General features: G+C 53.4%; 1 protein-coding gene across 1 annotated transcript in view; it reads right to left on the reverse strand.

Annotated features, from left to right (window-relative positions):
- Positions 1–9,274: 9,274 nt before the first annotated feature.
- Positions 9,275–18,007, reverse strand: part of RYK (receptor like tyrosine kinase) — a 65,695-nt gene continuing 56,962 nt past the window's right edge. Inside the window, 4 exon segments of the mRNA XM_078618108.1 lie at positions 9,275–10,372; positions 12,084–12,220; positions 16,507–16,666; positions 17,661–17,770. Of these exon segments, the coding sequence (XP_078474234.1) occupies positions 10,261–10,372; positions 12,084–12,220; positions 16,507–16,666; positions 17,661–17,770 (519 nt within the window). The 3' untranslated portion in view covers positions 9,275–10,260.

An 18,007-nucleotide genomic window follows, 5' to 3' on the forward strand; every position in this document is an offset into this window, starting at 1 on the left:
TAACCTATGACACTCAAGACTAAAGATCCCGCGAGCCTCTCCACCACTAACCTATGACACTCAAGACTAAAGATCCCGCGAGCCTCTCCACCGCTAACCTATGACACTCAAGACTAAAGATCCCGCGAGCCTCTCCACCACTAACCTATGACACTCAAGACTAAAGATCCCGCGAGCCTCTCCACCACTAACCTATGACACTCAAGACTAAAGATCCCGCGAGCCTCTCCACCGCTAGCCTATCACACTCAAGACTAAAGATCCCGCGAGCCTCTCCACCGCTAGCCTATCACACTCAAGACTAAAGATCCCGCGAGCCTCTCCACCACTAACCTATGACACTCAAGACTAAAGATCCCGCGAGCCTCTCCACCGCTAACCTATGACACTCAAGACTAAAGATCCCGCGAGCCTCTCCACCGCTAGCCTATCACACTCAAGACTAAAGATCCCGCGAGCCTCTCCACCACTAACCTATGACACTCAAGACTAAAGATCCCGCGAGCCTCTCCACCACTAACCTATGACACTCAAGACTAAAGATCCCGCGAGCCTCTCCACCGCTAGCCTATCACACTCAAGACTAAAGATCCCGCGAGCCTCTCCACCACTAGCCTATCACACTCAAGACTAAAGATCCCGCGAGCCTCTCCACCGCTAGCCTATCACACTCAAGACTAAAGATCCCGCGAGCCTCTCCACCACTAGCCTATCACACTCAAGACTAAAGATCCCGCGAGCCTCTCCACCGCTAACCTATCACACTCAAGACTAAAGATCCCGCGAGCCTCTCCACCACTAGCCTATCACACTCAAGACTAAAGATCCTGCGAGCCTCTCCACCACTAGCCTATCACACTCAAGACTAAAGATTCCGCGAGCCTCTCCACCGCTAACCTGTCTACACCCGCACCTCCAACCTCGCCCGTGCCCCCAGCGGGGGATCAGCCAACACCACCTGGGGAGGACGAGGTGTGGGGGGCGACGTCTCGGACTTGTCTTGAATTCTCTTCACTTCCTCATCTCCAACGAACCCAACACGTTGTTTCACACGTTCCACTTTTATCCCCCTCCTCATTAAGCTGGCATCCTTCCAGCGTCTCTCGCCCGTGCTCTCCCCCTTACCGCCTCTATCTCTCGCCTCCGTGGCGCCTGTCCCGCGTTTGCATTTGCAGCCAGCCAATCACTGTCCCTTTCCCTAATTGCTGGCATCTCTCTTGTCTGCTGCCTCCCAGGCCACACGCTCGCACCTGCTCGTCCTGACTTGACCTCACTGTTTGCAACCCCCGTACATGAATGCAACTGCTGTTTTGAAACCCTGCGCGCGTTACGCCACTACAAATGGAGTTAATGATGACCATGTATTGGACCCATACACTCACGGGACTACATAGTAGGGCATGCTCACCAGTGGAGAAATCAATTCACGGTACAGGGCATCTATTCAGATTCGGATTGACGCTGTCCAGGTAACACACAGATTTACAGCTCCGCTAAAACCGCTTTGGAAAACTGTTTAATAATTACCGTTATTGTTATTCTAATATAAATTAACAGATTAAGTAATGTGAATTAGCTACCGATTGTTTATCAAGTCAAAATTTAGCTTTATATAACTGTTTAATAATTACTGTCATTCTAATATGAATTAACTGATAGGTATTAAGTAATGTTAACTAGCTGCTGATTAATGATAGTAAATATTTTGAAGATGAACCTTATGATAACACCATGTAACACAATTTTTGTTCCTGGGTAGTGTTATTTCGTAATTGCTTATGCCTAAAAAGTATAGAAAATGGCTAATATTCCCCACAAACTTTGCTTTTGTGACCAGGACAGTGATATTTAGAAATGTACCTATTTTCAATGAGAAAACGGGCGAATCTGTGTATTTTCATTCACATGAAGTCAGAAAATAACAATATATGAATCAAAATGTACATATTTATACTAAAGTAATACAAAAATGACTACAAAAGATTTAGAAGTGAGTAGTTTATCGAGATTTATGATTATACTGTAATTCACTTTAACGAATCAGCCCCAAAATGTAGTCTCCCATCATGTTCTCGTTATACAGTGATACCTCGGTTCACGAACGCTTCTGTTCACGAACAACTCGGTTCATGAACAGAAAAGTTCATAAAAAAATGCTCCGGTTCACGAACTCCACTTCGGTTCACGAACAACTCGGTTCATGAACAGAAAAGTTCATAAAAATCTGCTCCGGTTCACGAACTCCGCTTCGGTTCACGGACAGGAGCCGCGGCCATTTTAATGCTATTTCCAGGCTGTCACGTGGTCGTGACTTCCTGTAGGAAGATCGTGGAGAGAAGAAGAGACACAGGAAGAAGTACTGGGAGTACTGTGAAGACACTTTCAGTGACTTTTTGCTTTTTGGCACATACAGTACTGTACTACTGTACTGTACAATACTGTACTTACTGTATTGTACAGTTCACCCGTTTGAGTGCTTACTGAAGTCATCTCAAGCAAGGTTAGTGTTCTCTCTTTATACATTACTATACTGTACAGTACTAATGTGTATTGTAATTTGTTTCATATTTTTGTGCTTCAAAAACCCAAAAAAAAGGTCAGAACGGATTAACCGGATTTACATTTAACCCTATGGGAAAATGTGCCTCGGTTCACGACCAATTCGGTTCGCGACCAGAGTCAGTTCACGAATTAAGTTCGTGAACCGAGGTATCACTGTACTGTCCTTGGTAGCGGCGTTCAAAGTCCAGTACATCCTGGTGGAAGCACTCGCATTGCTCATCCGAGTACGCTCCCATGTTCTCTTTGAATTTATCAAGATCAGCATCAAGGATATGGACTTTGAGGGACATCCTACAGCCCATTGTGCCATAGTTCTTCACCAGTCTCAACCAGCTCCACAGTTTTCGACCTTGTGATTGCCCAGGAAGCCACGAACCACTGCGACAAAGCTATCCCAAGCCGCTTTCTCCTTACTAGTGAGCTTCTTGGGGAATTAATTGCACTCCAGGATCTTCTTTATCTGTGGTCTGACGAAGACATCGGCTTTGACCTTTGCCTCAGACAGCTTAGGGGAAGAGTAGGGAAGAAGTCTTGAAGGTACTTGAAGGCTGCCGACTCCTTATCTACAGCTCTGACAAATTGTTTCATGAGGCCCAATTCGATGTGCAGTGGTGGCATCAGCACCTTCCGGGGGTCCACCAGTGGCTCCCACTTGACGTTGTTCCTCCCCACAGAGAACTCGGTGGCCAGTCCCGCCTGTGGTAGTGCGCCTTGGTGTCCCTGCTGTCCCCAAGGCAAAGATAGCAGGGAAACTTGGTAAAACCGCTTTGGAGACCCATCAGGAATGCCGCCATTTTGAAGTCTCCGATGACCTCCCAGCCATACTCATCATACTTCAAGGCGTCCAGCAAGGTCTTGATGCTGTTGTAATCTTCTTTGAGGTGCACCGAGTGAGCCAGGGGAAGAGATGGGTTCTTGTTACCATTATGGAGCAGCACGGCTTTGAGGCTCCTGGATGAGCTGTCAATGAAGAGGCGCCACTCATTCTGGTTACAGGCGATTCTGATTGCCTCGAACAGACTGGTCACATTGTGGCAGAAGCAGATCCCATCTTTACGGGTGAATGAGCTGCAAAAAGGTTGGTGACGCTTACTCTGATCTGCGACTTGCACACTTTCATCCAACAAGTTCCACTGCTTGAGCCTAGACGGCAATAGCTCGGCATTGGACTTGGTGAGCCCAAGATCTCTGATCAAGTCGTTGAGGTATTTTTGGTTGGGGTAGTATGGGTTTCTCTCCTCAGCTCCACCTCTGAAATTGTCATCTGGATCTACGCCTTCCTCGCTCTCTGACTTGCTGCTCTCTTCTAAAAACGGCTGCTCTCTCTCCGGAGGAGTGGGTACGGGGAGCTCATGGCAGTATGGCAGCAGGGCGATGGATGAAGGAAGGTCTGGGTACGTGATAGCAGGTGCATTCTTGCCAGAAAATTATTGGGATCACAAACTTCATGGCTCTCTTTTCCTCTCTGTATCATCCTACAATAATATTGATTTCACCCATGACTAATGTGTAAGAAATTCTCGCAACATTTTTCATGTCATATATTTTTTCAATAACATTGAAAATTGTAAAACATATTTTTTTTTTTACAATTTAAAAAATTCACGAATTTTATAACGTAAAATTCCGAGCAACAATTGTCCATCTTACCTTCCAGAGTTTTTGTTGCATTGCTGGCAGGTGAAATGAGGTGCCCAGGGTTTGTCTTGTTCCCCGGCAGGCATGCCGAAATATGCCGTGTAGGCCTCACACATCTTAGCAGATGCTTCCACAGAGTACTTTTTCACTCTTGTCTTGATAAACTGGCCGCAGACATCGCAAAATGCGTCTGCCGGATGCTTGCAGCCTCTTCATGCCCTCTCAGAAACATGCAGATATGCATCCACCTAGGCAGCTGGAACTAAACTGAACTGGTGGGCTTAAGGCCCCTGTGTTTATACTATTTATATTACTGGAAGTTCTAGAATGTTCCAGAAGTTACTCCAAGTTTACTCAGCACTGAATCTATCTGGAATGTTCTGGAAGAAAAGGTCAATTTCTAAATATCACTGTCGTGCAAATCTGGCTGTGACGGTCCCACCTGATGACGGAGACTTGTGTTGCCTCCGAAACGTCGTGATTTTTATTTTATTTTTATTAATTTTAATTTAATTTTTTACCTACGTGACTTTACCGAAAGAACTAAGAGTATGAAAAGCAAATTTGTGTGGAATAACAGCCATTTTCTGTACTTTTGAGGCATAAGCAATTAGGAAATAACACTAACTACCCAGGAACAAAAAATGAATAAAAAAATGTTTGTGTAATTAAATACAATTTTAATAATGTAATAGTGATTCGGGCATGGGTGCAGAATATGAACACTTGCACTCAATCCCAACCGGCAGTAATGGAGCAGTGAGGTGGTGTGTGACCGTGGGGTCGATTGCTGTGCATCTGGTCATAATTACAGGTGCACAAATGCTCATCAGAAGACCACTGGGAAATAACACAGCCCTCTGGGAAATAACACAGCCCTCTGGGAAATAACACAGCCCTCTGGGAAATAACACAGCCCTCTGGGAAATAACACAGCCCTCTGGGAAATAACACAGCCCTCTGGGAAATAACACAGCCCTCTGGTGTCCCTGGATCGTGAGGTCACGAGATTCTCAAAAGGGAAGGACACTGGGAAATAACGAGTCGCAGTTCCACAACAATCTGGTGTGTCACCGGGTCGTGGGGTCACTCGATCCTCAAGAGGGAAGGACACAAAGCGGGGAATCCAATCATCACCTCCGACTCGTCTGTCGTTGTTATCGTTACTTACCGGCCTGTCCCCCCTCGTCACGGTCACCGGGAGGAGAGCAATGGGGCGGAGCGGGTTACATCTGCGTCAGCCTCACGATAGGAAAAGCGTTCCGCCTGCACGCGACACTGCAGATGCTGCTCTGCGTCTACGGAAGGAATTAAGCGCCGAGATGACGACGAGGTGGACGAGGAGGTGGAAGAAGAGGAAGAGATCGAAGGTTTGTCGTCGTGTTTTTTTTATTTTGCATCTCATTTTTTTTTGTACAAACGACGCCGAGGTAAAAGCTCTGCGTACGCGCGCGAGACGGGCACATGGAGACACGTAGAGGGTCAGAGAGGGACACACAAAGAGAGAGACACAGAGATAGACACAGAGAGAGACAGAGAGAGACACAGAGAGAGAGAGAGACACACAGAGAGACACACAGAGAGACACGTAGAGGGTCAGAGAGATAGACACAGAGAGAAAGACACACAGAGATAGACACAGAGATAGACACAGAGAGAGAGACACGTAGAGGGTCAGAGAGAGACAGAGAGAGAGACGCAGAGAGAGAGAGACACGTAGGGAGTCAGAGAGAGAGACACACAGAGAGAGAGAGACACAGAGAGAGACAGAGGGAGACACAGAGAGAGAGATAGACACAGAGAGTGAGACACAGGGAGAGAGACGCACAGAGAGAAACCAAGAGACAGCATCTAACAAAAAGCAGCCGATCAGGGGATGGGAGAACCTTTTAAAAAATTGAGTTGGAGATTTCCGTCCCGTTAACGCAAAATAAAAAACAGGAATATCATCATCGTCGTGCTGGTCGTGGTGACCGTGGTAATATTAATAATAATAACAATAACATAGTACACAACAACATAGTACACAATAACATAGTACACGTACAAGTCGTGACGGACGGAGCGACCCATATTCACAGTTACCGTCCCAGCGACCACGGGGCTGAGACTAAACACGCGAGCGAGTGAGAGAGCCACTGGCGGCATGCTGCCTTCCTCCAGCGCTCGCCCCACACGCTCGCTCACCACGCACGCTCACCTCGTACTCACCAGCCCTCACCACGCTCGCTCACCACGCACTCACCTTGTACTCACCACGCACTCACCACGCATTCACCAGCCCTCACTCCGCACTCACCACGCACTCACCACCCCTCACTCCGCACTCGCAACCACGCTCGCTCACCACGCACGCTCACCTCGTACTCACCACGCACTCACCTCGTACTTACCACGCACTCACCACGCATTCACCAGCACTCACCCCCCACGCTCGCTCACCCCCCACGCTCGCTCACCTCGTACTCACCACGCACTCACCACGCACTCACCACGCACTCACTCGCCACCACGCACCCCCCCCACGCTCGCTCACCACGCACTCACCATGCACTCACCAGCACTCACCCCCCACGCTCGCTCACCATGCACACTCTCTCCGCACTTACCAGCACTCACCCCACGCTCACCATGACCTGAGACTCCACTCACCAGCCCTTGCTCCACAATCACCCCGCACTCACCAGCACTCATTCCACACTAACAAGCACTAGCCCCACTCACCACATGCTCACCAGTGCTCACCCCACCCTCACCAGCACTGGCTCCACACTCACCCCACAACATTCGCCCCACACTCAAGCGAAACCCCAAACCAATGCCAACTTCACCACCCTAACCACCCTCACCTGGGGCTCACCCCAGGGTTACCAACACTCGTTTGACGCTGATCCAGCACTCTCCGCACTCACCCAAAACTCACCAAACAGACCCACACTCATCACACACCCCCACCCACACACCTTTTACACTCGCACCATGCTCACCCACTACTGAACTCACTCACCCAGCACTCACCCCACACTCAAGTAACATGACCACCACAGCCCTCGCACTCAAATCACTCATCCATCACAAGTCAACTCACCACTAAAACTCACCCAGCAAACTCACCTACCCCACACAATACACTCACCCCAAACACAGTACACTCACATTCTCACCGCTCACACCTGCACCCTCGCCCCCACGCAATCCAACGTCACACACTCACCCCACACACTCACCCCCACACACTCACTCATCCAACAACACCCACCCCCCATCAATGCTCCCCCCACCCCACGCTCCCCTGCCGAGCCAGCCCCAGGCACGTGACCTTGACCTTAACCGTGACCCCAGCGACTCTCTGCGTGTCACACACCCGTCACCTAATTGACACCGGACCCAGCCACCCTCCCCACCCTCCCCACCCTCTCCACCCTCTCCACCCGCGACCTCCCGTGACCTCCCGTGACCTCCCGCGACCTCCCGCGGCCTTCCCCGGCCAGGGCTGCTCGCGATTCGCGTGGCCCAGAGGACGCCACGGACGGGCCGGAGCGCGACCTCTGCCCCCCTTCCCCCCACTACCCCCCCCCCCCACCAAACTTGGCACGCACCCCCCACGCACCCACCCACCCACCCGACGAGGTGGTCGACAACCCTCGGTCGCAGAGGGTGACGCCGAACGCAGGGGGTGACACAAAAACACGGGACCATTATTATTGAGTTTTGTTTTTCTCTCGAGTGGATCAAGGCGCAGTACCCTTGTGTACTCCAGTGGCAGGCGCCTTAACGCCCGCGGACGGTGACACGCGGACTCGAGTTAACTCGTAATTATAATTATTACTGTATTATTACATTATTATTACAATATTATTATTATACACGCGCACGCACACGCGGTTACAACATCGATCGTCGGCTCGTAAATAGTCGGCTGCTGCAGCTGCTGCGGCTGTTGCTGCTGTTGCTGCGGCTGCTGCTGCTGCTGCGGCTGCTGCTGCTGCTGCTGTTGCTGCGGCTGCTGTTGCTGCGGCTGCTGCTGCTGCTGCGGCTGCTGCTGCTGCTGCTGCTGTTGCTGCGGCTGCTGTTGCTGCGGCTGCTGCTGCTGCTGCGGCTGCTGCTGCTGCTGCTGTTGCTGCTGCTGCTGCTGCTGCTGCTGCAGCTGCTGCGGCTGTTGCTGCTGTTGCTGCGGCTGCTGTTGCTGCGGCTGCTGCTGCTGCTGCGGCTGCTGCTGCTGCTGTTGCTGCGGCTGCTGCTGCTGCTGCTGCGGCTGCTGCTGCTGCGGCTGCTGTTGCTGCGGCTGCTGCTGCTGCTGCTGTTGCTGCGGCTGCTGCTGCTGCGGCTGCTGCTGCTGCGGCTGCTGCTGCTGCGGCTGCTGCTGCTGCGGCTGCTGCTGCTGCGTCCACGTCTCTCCGAAACTCAAGGCGCCGTCGGTGAAGGCCGCTCAAACCCTGACGGGACCCCAACGCCCACCCCCCCCGGTACCCCCTCCAGCCAGCACGCGACGAGACGAGAGGAGAGGGCACAACGCGACACGAGACCCAACGAACGGAGCCACGCGCCCCCCACCTCTACCCCCCACACCTGTACCCCCCAGCCCCCACCTCTACCCCCCCAACCTCTACCCCCCATACCTATACCCCCCCCCCCCCGCCATGGCACCGTAGCGTTTCGCCGGAGCGGTCGATTATTAACATTATTTATTAATGAATATTTTATATATAAACTTGTTAATTTTTGCCGGCCTCGGCATTCGCAAGTGACCTCTGAACCCCCCGTGACCTCCGAGCCCCACGTGACCTCCGAGCCCCCCGTGACCTCGGCGTGCGGTCGCCGCCCCCCCCCCCTCCCCCCACGATGCTACACAAAAGTCTCTCGCGAAGAACTGAAGTTAAGAGAGAGACATATATGTATGTGTATGTATATATGTGTGTATGTGTATGTATATATGTATGTATGTGTATGTGTGTGTATATATGTATGTATGTGTATGTATATATGTGTGTATGTGTATGTATATATGTATGTATGTGTATGTGTATGTATATATGTGTGTATGTGTATGTATATATGTATGTATGTGTATGTGTATGTATATATGTGTGTATGTGTATGTATATATGTATGTATGTGTATGTGTGTGTATATGTGTGTGTGTGTGAGATGCAGTAAAAACAACAGCAACGAAGCAGACGGAACGGAAGGAGCGAGCGCAGAGAGACGAGAGGCGGGACGGCGAGAGGGGGGCCGGCCCCGGTGTCCACCCAGTGTCCACCCGGTGTCCACCCAGCGCCACGACCCCGCACCCCCTAAGCCCGCCTCACCACATGGCACGCCTCACCCGCTGACTCGCATCACCCCCTACACATCGCCCCCTGACCCTTCACCTCTGACCCATCACCCCCTGACCCTTCACCTCTGACTCGTCGCCTCCCCGACATGCATCGCTCCCTGACCCTTCACCTCTGACTCATCGCCCCCTGACATGCATCGCCCCCTGACCCTTCACCTCTGACTCGTCGCCCCCTGACCCTTCACCTCTGACTCATCACTCCCTGACCCTTCACCTCTGACTCGTCGCCCCCTGACATGCACCGCCCCCTGGCTCTTCACCTCTGACTCGTCGCCCCCTGACCCTTCACCTCTGACTCGTCGCCCCCCCTGACCCTCCACCCACATCTGACCCCCATGACCCACACCGCCCCCTGCGTCCACTCCAGGGTCGCCCCTTGCCCCGCTCACGGCTCCCGGGATGAGAAAAGTCAACGACGCGGCGAGACACCAGATGGAACCCAGGTGGTGGGAGTTCAAGGAGAACAGGGTGAGCTCACACGGTGGTGAGTGGCGAGTGGTGAGTGGTGAGCTCACACGGTGGTGGCGAGTGGCGAGTGGTGAGCGGCGAGCGGCGAGTGGTGAGCGGTGAGCTCACACAAAGGCGGTCAGCTGACACGCGAGTGGTGAGCGGTGAGGTCACACGTGCGTGGTGAGCGGCGAGTTCACACGTGGGTGGTGAGTGGTGAGCTCACACGGTGAGCGGCGAGTTCACACGAAGGTGGTGAGTGGTGAGCGGTGAGCTCAGACGTAGGCGGTGAGTGCGGCGTGGAACTCGGTGAGGCACTGCACCAGCTGAGTGAACTTTGGCCTCTCCTCTGGGTCCAGCGCCCAGCAGCACGCCATGACTGCAAACCTGCACGTGGTCAACACCACCACCACCACCACACCATCACACTGTCACCACACCGTCATCATCACCACGCCATCACCACCACCGTCATCACCACACCGTCAACACCACCACCATCACCACACCGTCAACACCACACCGTCATCATCACCACGCCATCACCACCACCGTCATCACCACACCGTCACCGCCACACCGTCACCACGCCATCACCACACCGTCACCACCACACCGTCATCACCACACCATCACCACACCGTCACCACAACACCGTCACCACCACACCGTCACCACGCCATCACCACACCGTCATCACCACACCGTCATCACCACCCCATCACCACACCGTCACCACAACACCGTCACCACCACACCGTCACCACGCCATCACCACACCGTCACCACCACACCGTCACCGTCATCACCACCACACCGTCACCACCACACCATCACCGTCATCACCACCACACCGTCACCACCACACCGTCACCACACCGTCACCACACCGTCACCACACCATCACCACACCGTCACTGTCAACACCACACCGTCACCACGCCATCACCACACCATCACCACACCATTACCACACCATCAACACCACACCGACACCACGTCATCACCACACCATCACCGTAAAAACCACCCCATCACCACACCGTCATCACACCGTCACCATCACCACCACCCGCACCCGTCACCACACCATTACCACACCTTCTCCACCACACCGTCATCACCACACCATCACCACCACCACCACACCGTCATCACCACACCATCACCACCACCCCCACCCCGTCACCACACCATTACCACACCTTCTCCACCACACCGTCAACACCACACCGTCACCGTCATCACCACACCGTCACCGTCAACACCACACCGTCACCACGCCATCACCACGCCATCACCACCATCATCACCACGACCATCACCACCACACCATCACCGTCACCGTCACCACACCATCATTACCATCATCACCACGTCAACACATTCCCCATCACAACATATTTACATCACCACTACACCACCATATCGCTGCAGTGCACTCTGTGTAGGCAATGTGGCGGAGTCTGACGAGTGCGGTGTGGTGCGGTAGTGCAGTGTGGTGTGATAGTGCAGTGTGGTAGTACAGTGTTGTGCAGTAGTGCGGTGTGGTGAGTGCAGTGTGGTGAGTGCGGTGTAGTGCGGTCAGTGCGGTAGTGCATCGAGTGTGGTGAGTGTGGCGGTGTGGTGAGTGAGTGTGGTGAGTGTGGTGTGGTGAGAGTGGTGAGTGTGGTAAGTCTGGTGGGTGTGGTGAGTGTGGTGAGTGTGGTGAGTGTGGTGTGGTGAGTGTGGTGTGGTGAGTGTGGTGAGTGTGGTGTGTGTGGTGTGGTGAGTGTGGTGAGTGTGGTGAGTGTGGTGGTGAGTGTGGTGAGTGCGGTGTGGTGAGTGTGGTGAGTGTGGTGAGTGTGGTGTGGTGAGTGTGGTGTGGTGAGTGTGGTGTGGTGAGTGTGGTGAGTGTGGTGTGGTGAGTGTGGTGAGTGTGGTGAGTGTGGTGGTGAGTGTGGTGAGTGCGGTGTGGTGAGTGTGGTGAGTGTGGTGAGTGTGGTGAGTGTGGTGAGTGTGGTGCGTGTGGTGAGTGTGGTGAGTGTGGTGTGTGTGGTGAGTGTGGTGAGTGTGTGTGGTGAGTGTGGCGAGTGTGGCGAGTGTGGTGAGTACGTACAGCTCGTCGGGGCAGTTGCAGGGTTGGGGGATTCGGAATCCGTCCTTGAGGTAAGCCGCCATCTCGAAGGGGTCGATTTCAGCGTACGGGGTCTGGCCCAGCGTCATCAACTCCCACAGCGTCACCCCAAACGCCCACTGCACACACACACACAGTAACACACACACACAGAGTGACACACACAGTAACACACACAGAGTAACACACACAGTAACACACACACACAGTAACACACACACACACAGAGTAACACACACAGTAACACACACACAGTAACACACACACACACACAGTAACACACACACACACAGTGACACACACACAGTAACACACACAGTAACACACACACACAGATAGGAACACACACACACACAGAGTGACACACACAGTAAAACACACACACACAGAGTGACACACACAGTAACACACACACACACAGAGTGACACACACACACAGTAACACACACAGTAACACACACACACAGATAGGGCGTCTAGCCCAGCGTCATCAACTCCCACAGCGTCACCCCAAACGCCCACTGCACACACACACACAGAGTGACACACACAGTAACACACACACACACACAGAGTGACACACACAGTAACACACACACACACAGAGTGACACACACACACAGTAACACACACAGTAACACACACACACAGATAGGGCGTCTAGCCCAGCGTCATCAACTCCCACAGCGTCACCCCAAACGCCCACTGCACACACACACACAGAGTGACACACACAGTAACACACACACACACACAGAGTGACACACACAGTAACACACACACAGAGTGACACACACACACACAGAGTGACACACACAGTAACACACACACAGAGTGACACACACAGTAACACACACACACAGTAACACACACACACACAGAGTGACATACACAGTAACACACACACACAGTAACACACACACACACACAGTAACACACACACACACACACAGATAGGGCGTCTGGCCCAGCGTCATCAACTCCCACAGCGTCACCCCAAATGCCCACTGCACACACACACACAGAGTGACACACACACAGTAACACACACACACAGAGTGACACACACACACAGAGTGACACACACAGAGTAAAACACAGACACACAGTAACACACCCAAACAGAGTAACACACACACACAGTAACACACACACACAGTAACACACACACACACAGATAGGAACACACACACACACAGTGACACACACAGTAACACACACACAGAGTAACACACACAGAGTGACACACACAGTAACACACACACACACAGAGTGACACACACAGTGACACACACAGAGTAACACACACACACAGTAACACACACACACACACAGTAACACACACACACACACAGATAGGGCGTCTGGCCCAGCATCATCAACTCCCACAGCGTCACCCCAAACGCCCACTGCACACACACACACACAGAGTGACACACACACACAGAGGAACACACCCACACAGTAGCACACACACAGACACACACACACAGTTACACGCACAGTAACACACACACATAGAGTAACACACACACACAATAACACAACAACAACAACAAAAACCGCCATTCGCCACTAAGTGGCGGTGACGTCACCACGACGCTTGTGCCAGGCCATGTGCACCTTGAGGCCACGTGAAGTGTCGACACACATAGACATACATAGACACACACAGACATACACAGAGATACAGAGACATACATAGAGACACATAGTGATACATAGACATACAGAGACACACATAGAGACACATAGACATACACAGACACACACAGACACACATAGACATACACAGACATACACAGAGATACAGAGACATACATAGAGACACATAGTGATACATAGACATACAGAGACACACATAGAGACACATAGACATACACAGACACACACAGACACATAGACATACACAGACATACACAAATATACAGAGACATACATAGAGACACATAGTGATACATAGACATACAGAGACACACATAGAGACACATAGACATACACAGACACACACAGACACACATAGACATACACAGACATACACAGAGATACAGAGACATACATAGAGACACATAGTGATACATAGACATACAGAGGTCACAGGGCAGACCCAGGTGCCACGGGTCGACTGACTGTGCCCCCTACTGTGCCAACTTGCTGTGCTTTAGCCACCCGGCGCTCCGATCGTTGTTGTGAGCATCGCTCCTCCGCCCTGCGTTGTTGTTGGAGGGCGACTGCCTCCAACTGTCCAGTAGCGTCCTTCACGAGCCTCCTCCACAGAGGCCGACCTTGACACCGCTGGTACCAGTCATCGGCAAGTCCACTCAGCTCCACGTCCTCTTGTAGCACATCACTCCATCTCTTCTCTAGCCCGTGCCGCGCCCGTTTAGTCCCCTCGATCCGCCCGAACAAAAGCTGTTTAGGCATGCGGTGGCTGGGCATGCGGGCTACATGACCCAGCCAACGCAGCCTTGTCTGCCGGAGGAGCTCACCGATGGGACTTTGCCCAGATCTTTCAAGGATTTGTGAGCTCCTCACACAATCCAGCCTGGTTAAACCCAGGATGGATCGTAGGCAGGCCAGCCTAAATGTTTCCAACCGGCAAAGATGCTTCATTAGGGGGGTCCACGTTTCGCAAGCGTAGAGACGGGAGGGAATGACTGTGGCCGAGAAGACCTGAAGCTTCGTGCGGAGCGACAGACCAGGTAGCTTCCACACAGCGTTACGCAACCGATGAAAAGATATTGCCGCTCGACTGATTCGGAGTGAGACCTCTGCTGTTAAACTGGAGCCGGTCATAAGCACACTGCCCAGGTATGGGAAACTCTCCACTCTCTCCACAACTGCCCCATCACCGATTGGGAGTTGTGGGGGTGGAGTGTCCGATGGTACAAAATACCCAGGCAGGTGCTTAGTTTTGGTCGGGCTGATGGTAAGGCCCCATCTCTTAGTGGCACGCTCCAGTCTCAGCAGCAGCGTCTCCAACTCCTCCTCTGAATGAGCAGCTATTACCAAATCATCGGCATACATAACGTGGTTGACCAATAGGGAGCCATCCCTTGATGGCACCCGGGCGTCGATCAGCCTCCCATTATATCTGTACAAAATGGAAATTCCCCCGGTACAGCTATTGAAGGCTTCACGAACTACGCGGTCAAAATAGATGTTAAATAATGTGGGAGCCAGAGGACATCCCTGCCGCACCCCAAGGTGTACAGGGAAAGGCTCTGACTCCCGGCTACGTAGTTTTACCCGGGCCTGCTCACATACACAGTAACACACACACACACAGAGTAACACACACACAGAGTAACACACACACACACAGAGTAACACACACAGTAACACACAGTAACACACACTCTGTACACACAACTCCCACTGCACACACACAATACCAATACAACCGCCATTCGCCACTAAGGGGCGGTGACGTCACCACGGTGCTTGTGCCAGGCCAGGTGCACGTTGAGGCCATGTGAAGTGTCAAACGCCCGCTGGCAGGAGGTCACGGGGCAGACCCAGCAGGTGCCACGGGTCGACTGACTGAGATGACCGAGATGACTGGCTGATGCACCACCTGTGCCCCCTACTGTGCCAACTTGCTGTGCTTTAGCCACCCGGCACTCCGCTCGTTGTTGTGAGCGTCGCTCCTCCGCTCTCCGTTGTTGTTGGAGGGCGACTGCCTCCAACTGCCCAGTAGCGTCCTTCACGAGCCTCCTCCACAGAGGCCGATCTTGACACCGCTGGTACCAGTCATCGGCAAGTCCACTCAGCTCCACGTCCTCCTGTATCACATCACTCCATCTCTTCTCTAGCCCGTGCCGCGCCCGTTTAGCCCCCTCGATCCGGCCGAATAAAAGCTGTTTAGGCATGCGGTGGCTGGGCATGCGGGCTACATGACCCAGCCAACGCAGCCTTGCCTGCCGGAGGAGCTCACCGATGGGACTTTGCCCAGATCTTTCAAGGATTTGTGAGCTCCTCACACAATCCAGCCTGGTTAATCCCAGGATGGATCGTAGGCAGGCCAGCCTAAATGTTTCCAACCGGCGAAGATGCTCCATTAGGGGGGTCCACGTTTCGCAAGCGTAGAGAAGGGAGGGAATGACCGTGGCCGAGAAGACCTGAAGCTTCGTGCGGAGCGACAGACCAGGTAGCTTCCACACAGCAGCATTACACAACCAATGAAAAGACATTGCCGCTCAACTGATTCAGAGTGAGACCTCTGCTGCGTCACCACAGAGGGAGCGTCATGGGTCGTACCACGTCGCTGGGGGGGGGAGGGATGGTGGGGGGCGTCATGGGTCATACCACGTCGCTGGGGGAGGGAGGGATGGTGGGGGGCGTCACGGGTCGTACCACGTCGCTGGGGGGGGGGAGGGATGGTGGGGGGCGTCACGGGTCGTACCACGTCGCTGGCGGGGGAGAAGTCGTGGTGCAGGAGGCCTTCGAGGGCCATCCAGCGCACGGGCCGGTTCACGTTGTCCCCCAGGCAGTGGTAGTCCATGGGGAAGAGGTCGCGAGCCAGCGCCGTGTCCGTGATCTTCACGTGCAGGCCCTCGTCAATGCTGCACACGCACACAAAGACACCCCGTGTAGCCTCAACAGACTGTTGGGGCAAGTGCTGTTAGCGAGTAGCACTAATCAAGGCCGGAACGGGTACACGAGGGGGTGGGTGGCCAGCACCACGCCCGGCCGCCTTTGTCTCCCCAGTGGCGATGTTTACTACACACCGCACTGGGTACTTATTTGAGGCCGAGTCGACCTAGGGGAGGCCCAGGACCGGTTCAGAAAACCGTCACCGGTGTTGGTGGCCGTGAGCGGGAATCTAACTCGGGTCGCCGCGTTCGTAGCGCAGCACGCTAACCGCTTTGCCACCACTCCCCACACACATACAAAAGACGAAACAACGATCCACCGTATAGCCTTCACAGACTGTAGGGGCAAGTGCTGTTAGCGAGTAGCAGTACCTATGAAAGCCGGCACGGCACACGAGGGGGTGGGTGGCCAGCACCACGCCCGACCGCCTTTGTCTCCCCAGTGGAAATGTTTACACACCGCACCAGGTACTCATTTAAGGCTGAGTCAACCTAGGGGAGGCCCAGGACCGGTTCAGATAATCGTCACTGGTGTTAGCCGTGAGCGGGAATCGAACCCGGGTCGCCAGGTTCATAGCGCAGCTTAGCGCTAACCGCTACACTACCGCTCCCCACACACACGCACGCACGCACACGCGCACGCACACACGCACACACGCACACACACACGCACACACGCACGCACACACGCACACACGCACACACGCACGCACACACGCACGCACACACGCACACACACACGCACACACGCACACACGCACGCACGCACGCACACACGCACGCACGCACGCACACACGCACACGCGCACGCACACACGCACGCACGCACACACGCACACACGCACACACACACGCACGCACACGCGCACGCACACGCGCACGCACACACGCACGCACACACGCGCACAAGCTGGTGTGACACGGCGGGGGTCACGCGTGTGATGAGCTGGGGGCGTGAGCTTACACGCAGTTCCTGGCCGCGAGGTCCCGGTGCACCACCTCTCGCTTGGTGAGGTAGCTCATGCCGCACGCTATCTGGATGGCGATGTTCACCAGGTCTTGCTGTGACAGGCTCTGCGAACAACACAAAGACAAAGATCCCCCATGTAGCCTCAACACACCGTTTAAGGCATGTGCAGTCCGTTTCAAGTTTCATGTATTAGGTATAGCCCTGTGAGCCATTCGGCTCTTGAATCGGGTGCAACCGCAACAAACAAAAAACAAAAACATGAACAAAAAACATCTTAAAGTGACTATGTGCAAATAGAAAATCCAAGAAAAGACAGAAAAATATTGCAGAAAATGCACCGC

This window comes from Lampetra planeri, chromosome 56 (assembly GCF_965212315.1).
Source record: "Lampetra planeri chromosome 56, kcLamPlan1.2.h2, whole genome shotgun sequence".
In the NCBI taxonomy this organism is placed as follows: Eukaryota; Metazoa; Chordata; class Hyperoartia; order Petromyzontiformes; family Petromyzontidae; genus Lampetra; species Lampetra planeri.